The sequence below is a fragment of the Suricata suricatta genome, chromosome 5, assembly GCF_006229205.1.
Source record: "Suricata suricatta isolate VVHF042 chromosome 5, meerkat_22Aug2017_6uvM2_HiC, whole genome shotgun sequence".
Taxonomy (NCBI): domain Eukaryota; kingdom Metazoa; phylum Chordata; class Mammalia; order Carnivora; family Herpestidae; genus Suricata; species Suricata suricatta.
In genome coordinates this window covers 70,564,173-70,584,992 of record NC_043704.1, presented here as the reverse complement: position 1 = coordinate 70,584,992, position 20,820 = coordinate 70,564,173, and the positions used below count along the sequence as shown (strand labels likewise).

The following is a 20,820-nucleotide window of genomic DNA, read 5'->3' as shown; positions in this document are numbered from 1 at the left end:
CTATGTGTTCTTTCATATTTGACTTTTTGCTGAACATTATGTTTTTGAGATCCATCCATGTGTAGCACAGTTCTCCTTGCTGAGGATTGTATCGCATTACATGACTGTCACAATTTGCTTATTCATTCTAATATTGATGGGCATTTGGGTAGTTTCCAATTTGGGGCCATTACAAGTGGTGCTGCTAAAACATTGTTTAGTGAATGTATGTATGAATTTCTGTTGTATAGATACCTAAAGGGGAATTACTGAGTCTTAGGGGGTGGAAGTTGAACTTGAGTAAGTGCTGCCAAACAGTTTTCTGAGCGGTTGTTACCAAAGCACACTCCCTGCAGCCATGTTTGAGACATCCAATCACATATAGCTATTTTACTTTTTCATTCTTAGATGACTGGTACTTAACAATTTTAGAACTGGAAAGAGAGACTGATTGGTTCCCAGACATTGAATGACCCTGTAGAAATATTTCAAACACTAAATATTTCAAAACACTAAAATCAGAGAATTAAAACACACACACACACACACACACACACACACACACACACATTACCCAAACATCACCACTAGATATTGTCAGAATGGTCACCTATTACCCTTAGAGAGAGGGTATTAATATGGCTAACACTTTGCTATATGCACTTCTACTTATTTCTCTCATCATAGTAATGTCACTAGACCAACGTTTACCAGGTGCATATATCCCTTTGCAACGTGCCTGATGAGTGGTTTGTTCAGTCTGTGTTGGTACGTTGTTATTAGCACAGAACTCACAGTGCATGACAAAAGTGGTCCATTCAGATTCCTCTGATTTATATGAAGTGAGAGCTGAAATGGATGTCCCTATAACATTCTTGCCTTGGTGAAAGCATTCCTTGGTGTAGATACTTGAGTAGAATGCTTAGGGGAAAGCAACTGCGGTGATAAATCTTCCAAAGCCAGCACTGTTTATTGTCAGTGATACTGATGTATTTCTTAATGGCATGCCATTTTTTTCTCATTTTTTGTTTCATAAGTATTATTTTCCGGATAAGGAGACATGGAACAATTTTAGCTGTCTTTTTTGCAAACTATTTCTGGTCCCTGGGGCTTCGTTCTGAGAGTATATATGTATATGCATATGTGTGTGCATGTGCATATATGTGCATGTATTCATGGACACCTGTGTCTGTGTTACTTGAAATCCTGCAGGACTCATATTACCTGTAAAAACATTAAAAGAATTTTTTAATGTTTATTTTTGAGAGAGACAGAGCATGAGCAGGGGAGGGCCAGAGAGAGGGACACAGATTCTGAAGCAGGCTCCAGGCTCTGAGCTGTCAGCACAGAACTCGATGAGGGGCTTGAACTCACAGTCTGCGAGATCATGACCTGGGCCAAAGTCAGATGATTAACTGAGCCACCCAGGCACCCCTGAAAATATTTTTAAAATAAAAACAAAAACAAAAAGCAAAAACCTATTATTTATACACAAACTTATTCTCTTGATTGATTGGTCTCATTTCCCCAACATGGCTGTAAGCTTTTTGACAGAACTATTACTATTTTGGGCCTCTGTACAGTGCTGTGTACATAGTGATCTGTAAATATTTGTGCATTTTTCTTTGGAAATATGATTAAGCTTGAGTTTCTCTCTCCTTGGAGATAGAATCTAGTCCACCCTATCAAATTGTACCTATTCCCAGTGATCCGTTAGTGTATTACTGGCTAACTTTTTAGATATGAACTCTGAGGTCTGATTTTTTTAGAGCTTCACCCAGTTGCTGTCCCCTTTCCTCTCTAGGATAATGCGACAGAAGTTTGAAAATAGCTATTGCAGGTTGTCTTCATTTTTCTCATTTGCTTAGTATGTAAAGGACCATATTCTATGTTATTGGTTGATCCAAGATCGAGATCTTTATTTCTTTAACATTCATTCTTAATGACATGAAAAACTAAGAAAGTAGTTTCAGTGTTAGTATGTTCTACTCAGTGACAGATAGTTGATAGTAATTGACATGAAATACTAGAGCCCCAGGCAGGAGTAAATCAGCAGATATTTTAACGTTAGTACCAGCCACTAGGGTAGTGGGAATCAGCCCGTCAGGGGATACTGAAGCTTGTAAACACCAACACACACAGAAAGTTGTATTGGAATTTGGATCTAAACTATAAAAATCCAACCCAGGTCATATATATTTTTTTTAGTTTCAAATTAAGTATGTCTATTTATAGTCCTGTTCAATCCTTGCCATTTAAATATATCTCTTAACTTTGGTATAGGAATACAGTATATTATTTTGCTGACAAATCTGATTCTTATTCTGAAGGCAGTGGGGAGACTTTTAAGCATGGAAGTGGTAAATAAGCATGCTATTTAATTATTTTTATCTTTTATTTTGAAATCATTTCAAACCTACAGAAGAGTTGTACAAACTCTCATATATCCTTGGCCTAGTTGCTGGCATTTTGCTTCATTAGCTTTATCCAACTCCTTTTCTCTATCTCTTTATATACCTATTATTATTATTCCTGAAACTTTTGAGAGTTAAAGATCTCCTGACATGTGTTAAAATATCTTAGTCTGAATTTCCTAAGAAAAAGGAAATTCTTTCCTATAATCACAGAACAGCTGTGATATATATACTATTATCTGATATATACAGTCCATATTAAATTTTGCCAATTTTCCCAATAATCAGCAATATTTTTTCTCCTGACATACATCATGTATTCATGTCATTGTTATGTCCTTTTAGTCTTCTGGAATATTTCCTTAGCCTTCTTTGTCTCTTACAATATTTTTGCAGAATATAGGCCAGTTTTATAGAATGCTTCCCAATTTGGTTTTTTTGTTTGTTTGCTTTTAGGTTCAGGTTATGCATTTTTGACAAGAATACATTATAAGTAATTTTGTTTCTGGAAGTGATATATATTAAAATTTTATTTTTAAAACGACTTGTCTGGTGGCAGGTGAAGAATGGACTGGAGGGTAAGGGGAGTAAAGAGAAATTAGAAGAAAGGAGGCTGGTTAGACATCCAGAGGTGACCCTTCAAGGAGTAACTAACAGGATGTAGAGGGATCAGGAGGCATCTAAGATAGCTTTGGATGAAATCCTAATTATTTACTGCCTGTAATAAATTTCTCTATAAGGCTTAAAACAGCAATTTATTATTATCATTGACAGTTTTGTGGGCTGACTAGGTTCAACTGGGTGATTCTCACATAGTGTCTTTCATGTTGTTGCAGTTGGATGTTGCTTGTGGCTTCAGCCGTCTGAGGGCTTGATCCAGCTAGATATCCAAGGTAGCTCACTCAGGTGGGAGGCAATAGATTTGGCTGTTGACCAGGCTGTTGCCAGGTGCACAGCTGGGGCTGTCATTCAGAGGTTCCGCATGTGGCCTTTCTGCGTGACTTGGGGCTTCCTCCACCTTGGCAGCTAGATTCCTAGAGAAGGCATCTAATAGCATTTAAAAAGACTTACTGGCTTTTGATACCTGGCTCTCATATTTTGACTTTTTGAAGACCCCTCCCTAACGATTTCATTTTTGTTAATGATGAGTCATCATATTTGCTCTCTTGTTTGTTTCAATTCTTATTTAAATTGGCTTCTTTTCCCCCTTCACACTCTTTACCTGTCTGCAGTGCCACACTCATTTGATTTTTCTGCCGCTTGGAAGTACTGCCCTTTTCTCTAACATAGTCTCTTCTCTACTTTACATGCATATATACACTCTGTCCATAATTCTTGATGGATACTTCTAGCTGACTCTGAAGTTTCCTTATTGTGTCCATTCTGATCTCTCTCAAGACTGGTGGGTCACCTAATTTCTCATTTAAAAGATTCCTATTGGAAACAAACCTATTGTTGATAAAATATTATAATGAAGGCTTTCTTTCTTGCCTTCCTCTTTACACAGCCTAGTTGTTTACTGCTATCTGCTATCAGAGCAGACACATTATCTGCTGCCTGCATTTGATATAAATATATTATCTTCCACTTGTCTTCCCTTACTCCCTCATTTTCCACAACTCTCTCCGATGCAGCCAGGGGAGACTGCTTAACTATTCGTCACACCATGGCTATCTCCTAATCAAATTTTCCACACTCACTTTAGGGTGATGATGATTGTATAAATCATCCTAAAGCAAGGTCAGAATTATCAATATAGATAATAGACATACCATTCTACCTATCTGTCTATCTGCTAGTATGATATTAAGATTATGTGGGCTGTCTGCTAAGTGACATACTTTTCTGCATACAGGAGATACAGAATAGAAAGAAAGACCATCTCTGCCTTCAAGAAGTTTTCAGTGTAGTATTAGAATCCAGCACCCTATCTTTGGAAACCATTTGTAAAGCTTTTAGGGAAAATGTCATATATAATAGTTAAAAGCAGTCTGTTATTATAATAATTATTGCAGTAGAAGGGAGATTAGATAATTACTATACCTGAAAGTAAAAAAAAAATGTTTATAGTTTACTTACTTATTTATCCCAGGCAGGCCCTGTGCTGACAGCACAGGTGTGGGGCTCGAGCCCACGTACCATGAGATCATTACCGAAGCCGAGATCAAGAGTCAGATGCTTAACCAACTGAGACACCCAGGCACTCCTGAAAATAAAATTTAATTCTGACTCATATGTTAAAGTAAAAAAAGAAACATGATGCTCGACATACATCTCTTTGTCTGATAAAGGAAGCCTATCATTTTTTCGAGAGAGGCAAACTATTTTCCTGGTATTAAATTTTAAAGGGATGTGTTGCAGGTATCCTTATATAGTAGCATTTAGGAACCTAATAGTGTCTTCTTCAGTAGTTCTGCATAAAATGTAATTATCCTTCATGTGAGCATTTCAGATATATATCAATAAAACCCAAAACTAAAGTCTTAATTTTCAATCAATAAAAATTTTCTTATTTTTATTTTTTAAGATTTTTTTGTTTTTAAGTAATCTCTGTACCCATTATGGGGCTCGAATTCACAATGCTGAAATCAGGAGTCGCATGCTCCACCAACTGAGCCAGCCCGGCACTGCAATCAATAAAAACTTTCTATATGAAACCAAGTTAATATATCCAGTGATTTTTGGGTATTCCAAATAGCTGTCGGAGCTAGAGTCTAGACCACTTAAAAGGCTAACTTGTCATGTTTTTAGAAAGTGAGAGAACAAATGCCTTATCAGTTACCAATCATCCTCCCTTTAAAGATGAGTGATAATAACTTAAGATGTAGCTCTTTGCTTAGTATCGTAAGGACCATATTCTATGTTATTGGTTGATACAAGATCTAGATCTACATGCTTTATATATTTAGATAGTCATTTACTTATTGTCTCTGGTTGCTTTCATACGACAGTGACAGAGTTTAGTAGTTGTGACTAAGTCTGGCCCGCAAATCCTGATATTTACTTGCTAGTCCTTTACAGAAGAGTTTGCCAACCCTGCATTAGGCTGTTATGAAGAATTATTATAAGCAGAATAAGACAAGGCCCTTCTTCCTCCTTTGTTGCTTTTGCATATTCCTCTTCCAAAGGAATGGAAATGGCCCAATTCGTTTCCATAAAATCCACTAGTGTGTATGATTCTAGTTCCCTGCTCCAGTTCTCTTCATGCTGCTCTTGCTGTACAGCTGCAGCAAGTGACAAGACCCTAGCATGCATGAGCAGGGATCTAGCATTTGCTATTTGTCGAGTGGAAAGGCATGTGAGGTAGATAATGATAACTTGAGAGATAATGCTAGTACAAGATTAACTGAGGAACAGATTATGGTCCCTCAGTTGTCAGAATATAGTTCTGAGGGTGGTTGGGTGACTCAGTCTCTTAATGATCTCATGGTTTGTGAGTTTGAGCCCCATGTTGGGCTCTGCACTGACAGTGACAGTGTTGGGGGTGACAGCCCCTCTCCTTTCTCTGCCCCTCCCTCACTTGTCCTCCCACCCCCTTCAAAATAAATAAATAAATTTTAAAACATATATATCGTTCTGGGTATATGTGGATGGAGAAGGGAAGAGATAATGTTTTGTGTTATCTCCTCATATACTGTTTGGTTGGAAACAAATTTCCAAAAAAGGGAACAATGTTGGCAAGTGGGATCAGAGAAGAAACATGGATAGCACAAGAAATATTCAGTCAGGCAAGAAGCCCTTAGGAGCAGAATTATCTAAGTTTATATACAGTGAAACCTTGGATTGCGAGTAACTTGTTCTCTGAGTGTTCTGCAAGACGAGCAAGCATTTCTAATAAATTTTAAGTTGATAAACGAATGATGTCTTGCAATACGAGTAGTACGTGATGCTGAATGTCACATGATCACAACTGAGCCAATGGGTCTCTTGCTGTGAATTGTGGGTGATCATGTCCCATGCTTGGGCGCTCAGTCTCAGGCCACGGTGTTTGGCAGAAATCAGCAATTGTTCAGAATGTTGGAAGGTGCCCACAACTGGCACTAGTATATTTTTGGTCACTTCAAAGCACCTATGGACAGTCCTTTACTTTCCCATACAAGAGTAAGCTTAGGAGTGCTTTTCTTCATTCTAGGTCAGGCTGCCTGCAGATATAGACCCTGTCCTCTGCTGCCTTATGGCCAGTTGCATTAAATACAGTAAATGGCAAGAGTTTATTAATACTATACTATAGTCAACATCCGTGTGAGCGTATAAAATGGTCTTGATGCAGAAAAAAGATTCCATTGAGCCAATAGATAGCAATGATTCCCTTAGTGATAGTGGAAGGCGTCCTACGCAATAACCCTCCTCTCTCTTATCTCCCTCACACCAGCCACAAAGGTTTTTCAAAGGTAAGTGCAGGGCAATGTGTTTATTTTTCTATATATTTTGTATTTTGTAATTATTTTGTATTACAGTATTGTAATCATTTTTATATGAATATTTTTGGGTTGTGGAACGAATCATCTGAGTTTCCATTATTTCTTATGGGGAAATTTGCCTTGATATACAAATGCTTTGGATTACAAGCATGTTTCTGGAACAAATTATGCCCCAAACCAAAGTTTTACTATACTTAGAAATATAACTGAGTTCCCACCTCTGCTGTAATCAAGCAGACTTGTAGTCCTGGTGTTCTTTGTGTCCAGTGCGCTATAGGTATGCCTAACTTTTAATTTTGGATGTTTGGTTTGCTCTTGGTTTCTAAACCTCTCTTACCTTAATCTCCAAAATCTAGTTCATAGATCATTTGCTTATTGGCCCCCAAATCTCTGCTTTGAGTTCTGAGTTTGCAGACCTTTAATTAACTTAACCTGTTTGAAAACTATGGGCTCCCTAAATTCTGCTGCGTCCTTCTGGTTCTTAGGTCCTTGGCTTATACCTGACAGGTACTACTTAGGGTTCCTGTTCTGGGCCTTGGTCCTTTGGATTGCCTTTTGAATCCAGATAAACCACAATCACTGGTGCACTGATTAGACCCTAACATTTGTCCACTGTTCTCTAAATTCTGAACCTCTGTCTTACCTGGCCCTGTTGTTTCTTGTGTCCTACTGTGAACACAAAATACTTCATTAAAAATAATTAGACCTGTTTATTCCTATCTTCATTTGAACTGCATCCTGTCTGTGATACAATAGCCAGATAACTCTTCATTAAACTTTTAACAACAGTAGTGCTTGAGTTCTCTCTGTGTTCTGTGTTGATGATGATAATTTTTGTATACTGGTACTCTTTTAATTTTTCTATTTTGGCAAGAGAATATTAAAATGTTTACTTTTTCTATTTTTCTGCCTCTTACTGGTTTAGCTGATTTCTATATTTAAGTTAAAATTAGGCTTATGTGATTTTACACAAAATCAATATATCCAGAACTTCAAATATAGGGACCCCACACTTTTTTTTTTAATGCATATTTATTTTTTTGAGAGAGAAGAGACAGAGTGTGAACAGGGGAGGGACAGAGTGAGAGGGAGACACAGAATTCAAAGCAGGCTTCAGGCTCTGAGCTTTCAGCACAGAGCCCAACTCAGGGCTCGAACTCATAAACCGCAAGATCATGACCTAAGCCAGAGTCAGATGCTTAACTGACTGGGCTACCTAGGCACCCCTAAACTTTTAAGTAAATAGGACTAGTTTTTAAAAAATGTTAAATTGTAATGTAACTTTTAAAACTATAATTAAAATATTAATATTTTTATATTTCTATTTAGTTTTAATATTATAGTAGTTTTGTTTGTATCAAACATTTAAAGATCACACTTTGTGATCATTCAGGTAACTTAGTCTCTAGTTTAATTCGTGGTATTCTTTCAAAAGATTAAAGTTGAGGGGACTTGGGTGACTCAGTTAAGCATCGGACTCCTGGTATGGGCTCACGTCATGAGCTCACATTTCGTGCTGACAGCACAGAGCCTGCTTGTGATTCTCTCTATCCTTCTATATCTATAGCCCCTCTTCTGCTCACTCTGTCTCTCTCAAAATAAATAAACAAACTAAAAAAAAAAAGATTAAAGTTGATACTATTTGAAAAAATTATCTAGTAAGCTGTCATGGGATCTATAGAGTCTGACTTTGGCACTGATGATCTGAAGTGAGCTATATAACCAATTTAGAGAGAGAGAATTCAGAAGGTACATTTATAGGTTTCAGAATTCTAAGAAACAATCCTAGTTTCACTTATTAGAGTTTATCTTTATTTCTTACTTGCTTCTAGGGTTACAGGTGAAGTAAAGCACAACATCACCAATACTGTGATATGCAGAGTGCAAGGCGAATGGAATAGTGTTCTGGAGTTCACTTATAGCAATGGAGAGACAAAGTATGTGGATTTAACTAAATTGGCAGTAACAAAGAAAAGAGTAAGACCTCTGGAGAAGCAAGATCCATTTGAATCCAGGTATGTCATCCTCACATCCATCTAATAAAGAATCAGAAGCTCTGAATCTTAACCTATGCCTTTTAACTGATTTGCAGCCTTAGGCAATTCACTTCACCAGTTTGCATTTGTAAGTTGGGCAAAACTATTACAATATTTAATAGTCGAAAGATTACTCTCCTTATCAAAAAATGTTTATAAATTAGTAACAGGAAGAAAAATGGGCAAAGGACATAAAGAGGCAGTTCACAAAAGTAGGAAAAAAATGCCCACTAAGAAAATGAAAACTTGGGGCACCTGGGTGGCTCAGTTGGTTAAGCATCTGACTTTGGCTCAGGTCATGATCTCATGGTTTGTAAGTTTGAGCCCCACATTGGACTCTGTACCAAAGCTCTGTGCTTCAGATCCTCTGTCTCCCTCCCTCTTGCCCTCTTTCTCTCTCTCTCAGAAATAAACATTAAAAAAATGAAAAACTATTCAGTATAATTAGAATTCAAGGAAATATAAATTAAACAATAAGACAAACTAGTTTTTAAAACAGTACCTCTTGGAGTGCCTGGGTGGCTCAGTTGATTAAGCATCTGACTTCAGCTCAGGTCATGTTCTTGTGGTTCATGAGTTCAAGCCCTGAGTCAGGCTCTGTGCTGACAGCTCAGATCCTGTGGAGCCTGCTTCAGATTCTGTGTCTTTCTCGCTCTCAGCCCCTCCCCTGCTCGCACTCTGTCTCTCTCTCTCAAAAATAAACAAACATTAAAAAAAATTTTTTTTTTAATAATGCCTCACTTGAGAAAAAGTGAGGAAATAGGCATTTTCATACTGCTGGTTAGAAGATAAACATCCCCCGGCCCTCCTGGAGAGTATTTTGGCAACATATGTCATAGGCCTTTAGAAGTAAATAAAATGGATGTGTGTGTGTGTGTGTGTGTGTGTGTGTGTGTGTGTGTGTATGTGTGTGTGTGAATTAGGTGAAGTTCCCTGCATGTGTTTATAGTGGTTGCTTCTGGAGAGGAGTACTGAGATGTAGGACAGGAAAGAGACTTACCCTTGACACAATCCCCTTTTGAACCATTTGAATTATATATCCAGTGGAAGTATTCCTGTATCAATTAAAAAAAGATAAAGGGAAATACAAGGAAGCATTAAACATCTTAATTAAGACCATGTAAATAGAACTAAACCATTTATCACTGTATGTGTAAAGGAATTAAATACCCATTAACCAAAGACTCAGATTGCAGTAAGAAATAAAACAGTAATGATTGGGGAAATTTTTTACTTTGGAATTTATCCTAAAGGAGAGGTTCTTTTTATTTTAATTTTAGTACAGTTAACATGTGTTCATACACAGTGTGAAATTAGTTTTAGATGTACAGTATTGTGATTCAAAAGGAGAGGTTCTTAGGTTTGGTCTGTGGACCCCCAGTGGACCTTAAGGTTTTTTTTTTTTACAGGATTTGCAAGTTCAATTTTATTTTTATAATAATGCCAAGATGCTATTTGCCTCTTTCATTCTGGTGGCACTTGGATTGGCGATGCATGAGCAGTAGTGGGGGCGCTGCTGGGCCTCAGCAGTAATCAAGGCAGTGGCCCAAAACTGTATAGGTGCTCATTGTGTTCTTCACTGCCCATGTACTTGCTTTTTTTTTAGGATGCCAGGTTTAAAAAAAAGTCCTTGAAAAAGCAGTATAGATTGTTAGTTTTATTAAATCTGTATCATTGAGGATCCATCTTTTTAATATTCCACATGACAAATTAGGAGTATGCATACAGCACTGTTGTAGACACCAAAGTACGGTAGTTATCTGGAGGAAAAGCACTTGTGCAGTTGTTTGAGTTACAAGCGGAGCTACTTGCTATTTTCATAAAACAATTTCTATTTAAAAGAATGATTGGCAAACCATGACTGTTCTAATTTCAGTATTGAGCAGACATTTTTCTTATAAATGAACGATATGAACATGGCACTTCAAGGAAAACAATTGACAGTATTTTTTTGCTAATAAAAAATTTAAATGGAAACAGCATATGGATTAAAGACCTAACAGTGAGACCTGAAACCATAAAAATACTTGACGAGAGCACAGGCAGTAATATCTCTGACATCAGCCATAGCAGCATTTTCATAGATGTGTCTCCTGAGGCAAGGGAAGTAAAAGCAAAAATAAACTATTGGGACTACATCAAAATGAAAAGCTTCTGCACAGTGAAGGAAACAATAAAATTGTAAGGCAGCCTACTGAAGTGGTAGAAGAAATTTGCAAGTGACATATCCAATAAAGGGGTAGTATTCAAAATGTATAAAGGACTGATAGAGCAAGTGTTAGCAGGGATGTAGGGAAAAAAGGAACCCATGTACACAGTTGGTGAGAATGCAAACTGGTGCTGTCACATGGAAAACAGTACAGAGTTTCCTTTAAAAATTAAAAATAGAACTACTCTGTGATCCAGTAATTGCACCATGTGGTATTTACCCCCAAAATACAGAAACACTACTTCAAAGGGATACATGCTTCCCTATATTTATAGCAGTATTATTTACAATAGCCAAACTATGGAAACAGCTCAAATGTCCATCAGTAGATGAACGGATAAAGAAGATTTCATTATGTATACACGGTGGAATATTATTCAGCCATAAAAAAGAATGAAATTTTGCCATTTGCAGTGACATGGATGGAGCTGGAGAGTATAATGCTAAGCAAAGTAAGTTAGAGAAAAACAAATACCATATGATTTCACTCATGTGTGGAATTTAAAACACAAATGAGCAAAGGGAAAAAAAGACAAACCAAGAAATACTCTTACTTATAGAAAACAAACCGATGGTTACCAGAGGGAGGAAGGGGGAAGGGTTGGAGAAATAAAAGATGGGGATTAAAGAGTACACTTACCATGATGAAAAAATAAAATAATAAAAAGGTGAAGGCATTAGGAAGATAGATAGATAGATAGGAAGAAACAACCTAAGTGTCCATCACCAGATGAATGTATAAAGAAGTTGCAGTATATAGGGGCGCCAGGCTGGCTGAGTTGTAGGAACATGCAACTCTTGATCTCAGGGTTGAGTTTGAGCCCCATGTTGAGGGCAGAGATTACTAAAAAAAATATTTAACAAAAGATTAAGAAGTTTTCATATATGTACACAGTGGAATTTTATTCAACGATAAAAAAAGAAGGAAATCCTGTCATTTGTAACAACATGGATGGACCTTGAGGGTATTATGCTAAGTGAAATAAGTCAGAAAAAGACAAATACTGTATATCATTTATATGTGCAATCTAGGGGCACATGGCTGGCTCAGTTGGTTAAGCATCCAACTTCAGCTCAAGTCATGATCTCACAGTTCGTGAGTTCGAGCCCCGCATTGAACTCTGTGCTGACAGCTCAGAACCTAGAGCCTGCTTCGGATTCTGTCTCTCCTCTCTCTGCCCCTCCCCCACTCACACACACACTCTCTCTCTCTGTGTCTCTGTCTCTCAATGAATAAACATTAAAAAAAATTTTATGTGTGCAATCCAGGCAAATGAAAACCTCATGGAAAATAGCACTAATTTGTGCTTACCAGAGTTGGAGGGTGGGGAGTGGAAGAACTGGGTGAGGATGGTCAAAGGGTACAAGCTTCCAACTCTACGATAAATAAGTACTGCAGATATAATGTATAATATGAGAACTGCAGTTAACATAGCTCTGTGGTATACTTGAAAGTTGTCATAAGAGTGGATTCTAGGAACTCTAATCACAAGGGGCAAAAGTTTTTTATTTTGTAGTTATATGAAATGATGGATGGCAAACTAAACTCACTGTGGTAGTCATTTCACAGTATTTGTAAGTCAAGTTATTATGCCATACACCTTGGGTACTTACATAACAGTGTTGTATATCAGTTGTATCTCTTCTTATTTTGTTTTTTATTTATTTTTGAGACAAAAACCACGAGCAGGGGAGGGTCAGAGAGAGAGGGAGACACAGAATCTGAAGCAGGCTCCAGGCTCTGAGCTGTCAGCACAGAGCACGACGCGGGGCTCAAACCCACAAACCATGAGATCATGACCTGATCCGAAGTCAGATGCTTAACCGACAGCCACCCAGGTGCCCCATCAGTTGTATCTCAAACTGGAAAAACTTTTAAGCTTAAGCTTTGGAGAACTTATATCTGCCACCTGAATGTGAAAGCTTCCCAAGTAAAAGGTTTTCCAGTGAAATTTGTGGTGATAGTAATGGATGTGATTGTTTATATGTTACATAAAAAAAATGTCACATCTGAAAGGTCATTTTTCAAGCAAACAGTGCATGATATTACAAAATCATTCAAGATGCCATTCAAGATCCATTTAAAAAATGCTGTCATAATCCATGTAGCAGAGTATAAGAAATTCCCTGGTGTTTTTCGGTTTCTACATTGCAGGCAACCTTTAAAAAAAACTACCACCTACTGAATTTGATACAGTACCAAAGAATTGAATTACTTGAAGAATATGTTAAGATACTCTCTTTGGGGTACCGGGGTGGCTCAGTCGGTTAAGTGTCTGGTTCTTGGTTTCAGCACAGGTCATGGTCTCATGGTTCATGGCTTTGAGCCCCACATCAGGCTCCATACTGTCAGTGCGGAGCCTGCCTGGGATTTTCTCTCTTCCTCTGTCTCTGCCCCTCCCTGCTCGCTCGCTATGTCTGTCAGAATACTTCAAAAAATAAAAATTTAAAAAGTCTTATTCTCTTTTCCAACTATGTATCAGTGTGAGGCCAGATTTTCTTTATATACTTTAACTGAAACAACAGACTAAATGTAGAAACAGCTATTATCAAAGCAGATTTTTAAAAATGTTTATATATTTATTTTGAGGGGGCAGGGGCAGAGAAAGAGGGACCGAGAATCCCAAGCAGGTTCCACTCTGTCAACACAGAGCCTGACATGGGTCTCAATCTCACAAACTGTGAGATCATGACCTGAGCTGAAATCAAGAGTTGGATGCTTAACCTACTGAGCCACCCAGGCCCCCTAAAGTAGATGTTTAAGAGATACTGTTGGATTCTCTTTGCTAAAATTTTATTAAGGATTTTTTATATCTACATTCATGGGGGATATTGATTGGTCTGTTGGGTTTTTTTTTGGAGAAAAGTTTTTAACTACAAATTCAATATCTTTTTATTGATATTTAGGTTGTCTTCTTGAGTGAACTTTGTCAGTTTGTATATCTTTCAAGGAATTAATTCGTTTAATTTGTCAAATTTATTGGCATATAGTTATAATATTTCCTTAGTTTTTGTTTAATGTGTGTAGGATCTATAGCGATGTCCCCACTTTCATTCTTTATGTTGGTAATATTTTCTTTTCCTAATCAATGTGATTAAAGATTTATTAATTTTACTCATTTTTGGTTGCATTGGTTTTTGTCTATATTTCTGTTTTCTTCATTGATTTCTGCTAGTTTTTATTTCCTCTTTTCTGCTTACTTAGTGCATCATTTGCTCTTCCTTTTTCTCATTTCTTAGAGGGAAGCTTAGGTTAGGGGTCAGTACACTTTTCTATTAGGCCTAATGGGCCAGATAGTCTTACCACAACTAGTCAACTCTGCCACTGTAGCATGAAAGCATCTACAGACAGTGAAAGGATGGATATCACTATGTTACAATAAAAATTTATTCACAAAAATGGTCAGTCAACCATAGTAATCTGACCCCTGATTAAACCATTGGTTTTCCTTTTTTCCTAATATGTATGTTTAATATATTTCTAAGTCTGCTTTATCTATATCTCACAACTTTTGAACTCTTGATATATATTTCTAATTTCCCTTGTGACTCATGAAGTTATTTAAATTTTTTTATGTTGTTTTTGAGAGAGAGAACGGAATGTAGAGGGTGAATGGGGGAGGAGCAGAGAGAGAGGGAAACACAGAAAAAATCCAAAGCAGCCTCCAGGCTCTAAGCTATCAGCACAGAGCCTGATTCAGAGCTTGACCTGAGCCAAGATGGGGTACTTAACCAACTGAGCCATCCAGGTGCCCCTCATGAGGTTATTTAGTAATGCATTATTTAATTTCCAAATATTTGGAAAATTTCCTTGTATCTTCCCATTATTCATTTTTAATTTAGTTTAATTTTGGCCAAAGGATATACTTTGTATGGTTTCAGTCCTTCAAATTTATTGAGATTTCTTTTATGACCCTGAGTGCATTATCTTGGTAAACATTTCATGTGCACTTAACAAGAGTGTATATTTTTTTGATGTTAGGTGGAAGTAATCAGTAAATATCAATTAGCTCAAGTGGGTTGATAGTATTTTTCTAGTATTCTGTCATTACTAATTTTCTGTGTACTTACTCAGTTGAGATCAATAACTGAGATCAGTTATTGAAATTACCAATTTAATTGAATATTCCTCTTTGTAGTTCTTTAAGTCTTTACTTCATGTTATTTGAAGCTCTGTATTAAGGGCATACACATTTGGGATTGTATGTCCTCTTGATGTAGTAACCCTTGATCATTATGAAATAATCTTCTTTATCTGTGATGATAGTTCTTGCTCTGAATTCTACTTCAGTACTAAAAGTGCCTCTTTAAAAGCTTTATCAAGGAGCACCTGGGTGGCTCAGTCTGTGAAGCATCTGACTCTTGATATCAGCTTAGGTCATGATCTCATGGCTTATGGGTTCCGAGCCCTGATCTGGCTCTATGCTGACAGTGCAGAGCCTGCTGTGGATTCTCTTTCTCCCTCACTCTCTGCCCCTCCCCTGCACGTTTTCTTTCTCTCTCTCTCTCTCTCTCTCCCTACCTCCACCCCTCCACCCCTCCTTCTCTTTCTCTCCCTCTCTCTCAAAATAAATAAACTTTTAAAAAACTTTATCGAGATGCATTTTTACATATTACAAAATCCACTTGTTTCAAGTGTATAATTCAGTGATTTTTAGCCACTTTCCTGAGCAGTGTAGTCATTGCCATGAATCAGTTTCACAGTCTTCATCCTCCCGTAAGGTCGCTCATGCCCATTTACAGGTAATGTCCATTTGTATCCCCCGTCTCAGGGAACCTACTTTCTGTCTCTATAAATTTGCCTTTTCTAAGCACCTCAGATGAATGGAATCATACAATATGTGATACCTTGTGCCTGGCTTCTTTCATTTAACATAATGTTTTTGAGGTTCATCCATGATATGGCATGTATCAGTTCATTTTTTTATATTCCTGAATAGTATTCCATTATATGGAACCACATTTTGCCTGTCCATTCCCCAATTGGACATTGCCAGTTTTGGACTATGATGACTAATACTACTATGAACATATGGGTGGATAAGTTTTCATTTCTCTGGGTAAATATCTGAAAGTGGAATTGCTGGGTTGTCTGGAAGTTTTACATTTGACTTTTCAGGATATTGCCAAACTGATTTCCAAGATGGTTGCCTCCTTTTACATTCCTGCTAGCAATCTATAAATGTTCCAGTTCAGGGGCGCCTGGGTGGCTCAGTCGGTTAAGCGGCCGGCTTCGGCTCAGGTCATGATCTCACGGTTCGTGGGTTCGAGCCCCGCGTCGGGCTCTGTGCTGACAGCTAGCTCAGAGCCTGGAGCCTGCTTCAGATTCTGTGTCTCCCTCTCCCTCTGACCCTCCCCTGCTCGCACTGTCTCTCTCTGTCTCTCAAAAATAAATAAAAGACATAAAAATTTAAAAAAATAATAAAATAAAATAAATGTTCCAGTTCACATCCACATCAACATTTGTTACTGCCTGCCTTATACCCATTCTAGTTGGTGTGAGATAGTGTCTTACTATGATTTTAATTCACATATTCCAAGTGACTAATGTTGAACATACTTGGATATGCTAATTAATTAACCATTTGCATATCTTCTTTGGTGAGATGTGTAATTGTCTTCCTACTGGGTTGTAGGAGTTCTTTGTGAATTCTGGATTCAAATCTTTTATTAGATATGTGTTTTGCAGATATTTTCTCTTTGTTGCTTATTTTTTAATTTAGTGGGGTTTTTGTTCAGTATAAAGGGTTTTATTTTTCTGAGATAAGATTGTCAGTGTTTTCTTTTATGGATTGTGGTTTTGGTACTACATCTAAGAATCTTAGCCCAATCCAAAGACTTTAGATATCCTCCTGTTGTGGCACCTGGGTGGCTCAGTCAGTTAAGCGTCCAACTCTTGATTTTAGCTCAGGTCATGATCTCATGGTTCGTGAGTTCAAGCCTGCATGGGGCCCCATGCTGACAGTGTGGAGCCTGCTTGGGATTCTCTCTCCTGGTCTCTCTTCCCCTCCCCCTATTTGCACACTATCTCTAAACAAACTAACTAACTAACTAACTAACTTTAAAAAAAGATTTTTCTCAAGTTTTTTGTAAAAGTTGTATTATGAGATAGGGGTCTGCAGCCCTCTTTTTGCTGATAGATATCTAGTTGTCCCAGCACCATTTGTTGGACAAACTGTTCTTTCCCCCAAAGAATTGTCTTGCAGCTTTCTTTTGCTAGGACTTTGTCAAGCTCTCCTGTCTTTGCTGTGCCTATAAACTCTAGGCAGTGAGCTGGAGTACCCATTGGACCCCTCTCATTTTATTTCCCTGTTCTCAGGGATCACTGTCCTGTGCTGCCTTTTGTTCAGTATCTATAAACTGTTGTCTCAATATATTTCATCTGGTTTCCTACTTGATTAAAGCCAGGAAGGTAAATCTGGTCCCCATTATTTCATCATGTCCAGAAGCAGAAGTAGTCTCTCTTACCTTTCAGCTGTTAAAAAATTTATTTACCTTTTTGCTTATTATTTCCTAAGTTTCTTAAAGATAAAAATATTTTAGGGTTCCTGGGTGGCTCAGTAAGTTGAGTGTCCAACTTCAGCTCAGGTCATAATCTCACAGTTTGTGGGTTTGAGCCCCACATCAGACTCTGTGCTGACAGCTCGGAGCCTGGAACCTGCTTCAGATTCTGTGTCTCCCCCTTTTTCTCTGCCCCTCCCATGCTCATGCTCTGTCTCTCAATGATAAATAAACATTAAAAATATGTATATATATTTAATTTTTATAACTTGAAAAAATACAGATTAAAAAGAGAAAGCAGGAGCAGGAACATTTTTGTCAGTGTTCTTGTAACTCGTAAGCATGAAATTATGGATCTGATTGAGAAAATATAGTTTTAAAAATTACTGTTAATTTCAACTGTATAGGTTCTGTTTAATTACCTTTTTCTAAAAAATGCTTGTAAAAAAATGCTTGTAAAATGTGTGGTTTTTCAAATTATAGGCGATTGTGGAAAAATGTGACAGACTCTCTGAGGGAATCTGAAATTGATAAAGCCACAGAGCACAAACGTACCCTGGAAGAACGCCAGAGGACTGAAGAAAGGCATCGTACTGAAACAGGCACACCATGGAAAACCAAATATTTTATTAAAGAGGTTTGTCGTACTCGTTATGTACTTAGTGAGAACTGTAGTTTACTAGGCTTTCTTAAATTGTTACCACTTATACATCTTTATTTCTAAAAATAGTCCAGCTTTTTCATGGAACTTTTCACAACTTGACAAAATAAAATAGTTTACCAGCAGTTCAGATGAAATAGATTTTGGGATTAAGTTGGCCACAAACGAAAATGCTAACATAACCTCCAGTCACAATAATAGAATAGGCAATTTACAATTTATTGCCTTTCAAACTACAATGAAATTTTCTGTTCACTTCCAGAGACTACATTTTAAAGAGAGACATGAGAAACTTAATTGGCTACACAAAGGCTAGTGCAGTGACTAGAATCTTTGCAACATTTAAGGATAAAAGAATAGTGTGAAGTGTTCAGCCTAGAAATTCAAAAATTGGGACCATCATTTGTTGTAACCTTTGGATATGTGTATGCTTTATCATATACAAATTTTTTTATCAGTTTGAATAGCAGTCCTGAGGTAGGTCTAAACGACCAGAAATTTTGAGCTTAACATAAAAAGAAATTTTTTACTTTAAAAATATCCAGTTAGAATAGGAGGGAGTACATTTTATAATAATGCACCACTAGTCCTAGATGGCTTAGTAGAAGACTTTGTGCACTGATTTTGCAACTGGACTAAATAATTGCTAGAGTCTTATCTAAATTTAAAGACTTTGGTTTGGTTTGGTTTATTAGTTTTTGGGAGAACTCAGAGTAAGGTGAATAATTGCGAACCAGAGCTGATATCAAGAAAAATTTTCTGAGGGCACCTGGGTCGTGCAGTCAGTTAGGTGTCTGATTTCAGCTCAAGTCATGATCTCACTGTTTGTGAGTTTGAGCCCCACATTGCCCTCTGTGCTGACAGCTCAGAACCTGGGGCCTGCTTCAGATTCTATTCTCTCTTTCTCTCTGCCCTCCCCGCCCCCCAAAATTAACATTTTTTTTTAATTAAAAAATTTTCTGGTCAGGGGTGCCTGATGACTTAGTGGGAAGAGCATCTGGCTTTTGATCTTGGGGTTGTTAGTTCAAGTCCCATGTTGGGTAGAGAGTTTACTTAAAAGGAAAAAGAAAAAGAAAGTTTTCTTGTCTGTAGCCAAGTCTAAAGAAGCCCTCTGAATTTTAATATTGGTTCATCAGGAAGGAATTTGGAAAAAGTGATTTGATCTTGATTTTTTATGGTTATTAGCCTTAAAAGTCCATTTATTTTTTTGTTTATTAAATTTATTATAAGTTTGTTTATTATAGTTGCTTCATTACTTTCATTTTTCTAATCATTGGGTGTCTCTTATAAATACTGGCCATTTTCATGGATAGGAATAATGAAGAGAAAGTACTTTACATATCTACCCTTTTATATGAAAAAATACTTTGTAATTATTATTCAAACCTATAGTCTTGATAACCTTGGTTTTATTTTTCTTGTTGTTGTTGTTGTTGTTTTGTTTTCATTTCAAACTCATTAATAAAGCCAAGATATCAGGAACAGATTCTAGGAGGAGAATTCCTAAGGGAAGAGCTCTCTAATTCATTAAAAGTGAACTCTGGGGGCTGAGAGCAGGGAACTGTAATGGCTGCAAGATACAAAGGCACCTGACCCGCTTAGTTGGTAGAGCATGCAACTCTTGTCCCAGCACGATTTCAAACCCCGTGTTTGGTGTAGATATTTCTTTAAAATCTTAAAAAAGTAAGATACAATTAATGAGATTTTAAAAGGTAGGCACCCCTAATTCTCGCTATTAACATGACATGTAAAGTTGCTACTTCTCGTGTGTTCTTGGACAGATATTATTAAGAGCCACTGTCAATCTAGCATTCTGGGATATGGTTGGGTTACATCTTTTTCAGAGAACAGTATTATAGAGTTGAGAATTATCAACCAGGTGATTTAATATAAACAACCTAATGGTTGCTGTTATTAAAGAAAAATTATTCTGACACTAAAAATGTCAAGGAAAACTTCATTCAGGACTATTGTAATAGAGAAGAGGGATTGTACTTAACTATGAGTACAGGGACAAGTGGCAATGTGAGGGAGTGGGTGGAAAAGATAATCTCGGTTGGATATCAAGGATGGGGTTGAGGTGGAGGAACTTGATTAGAGATCAAGGGTGGAAGAAGAGGAGTTTAGAAATCAGGGTTTGGAGTAGGGGGAGTTCTTGGTAAACTGGCTTATCAAGATTATTTGCTAAAACTGTGCTTAATAGGCCATAGATGAGGCCTAGTCAAGAAGAGAGCTCAAAGGAGTCTGACTAAAATTCAATCAAGGAGCTGGGGTGCCTGGGTGGCTCAGTTGGTTAAGCATCCATGTCTTGATTTTGGCTCAGGTCATGATCTCATAGTTCGTGGGATTGAGCCCTGCTTCTCTGACAGTGCAGAGCCTACTTGGGATTCTCTCTCTCCCTCTCTCTGCCCCTCCCCCATTTGTGCATGCCTGCTGTCTGTCTCAAAATAAATAGGTGAACACTATGAAAAAAGGTGGAGGAGACTGGGTAGCTCAGTTGGTTAAGCATCCAACTCTTGGTTTTGGCTCAGATCATGATCTCATGATTTGTGAGTTCAAGCCCCACATCGGACTCTATGCTGACAGTGCAGAGCCTGCC

General features: G+C 37.5%; 1 protein-coding gene across 2 annotated transcripts in view; it reads left to right on the top strand.

Moving 5' to 3' along the window:
• OSBPL11 (oxysterol binding protein like 11) overlaps window positions 1–20,820 on the top strand; it is an 84,064-nt gene that overhangs the window by 60,396 nt on the left and 2,848 nt on the right. For both annotated transcript variants that reach the window (XM_029939473.1, XM_029939472.1), the window contains exons 11-12: window positions 8,647–8,829; window positions 18,044–18,197. In XM_029939473.1, coding sequence (XP_029795333.1) covers window positions 8,647–8,829; window positions 18,044–18,197 — 337 coding nt within the window. The remainder of the gene's footprint in view (window positions 1–8,646; window positions 8,830–18,043; window positions 18,198–20,820) is intronic.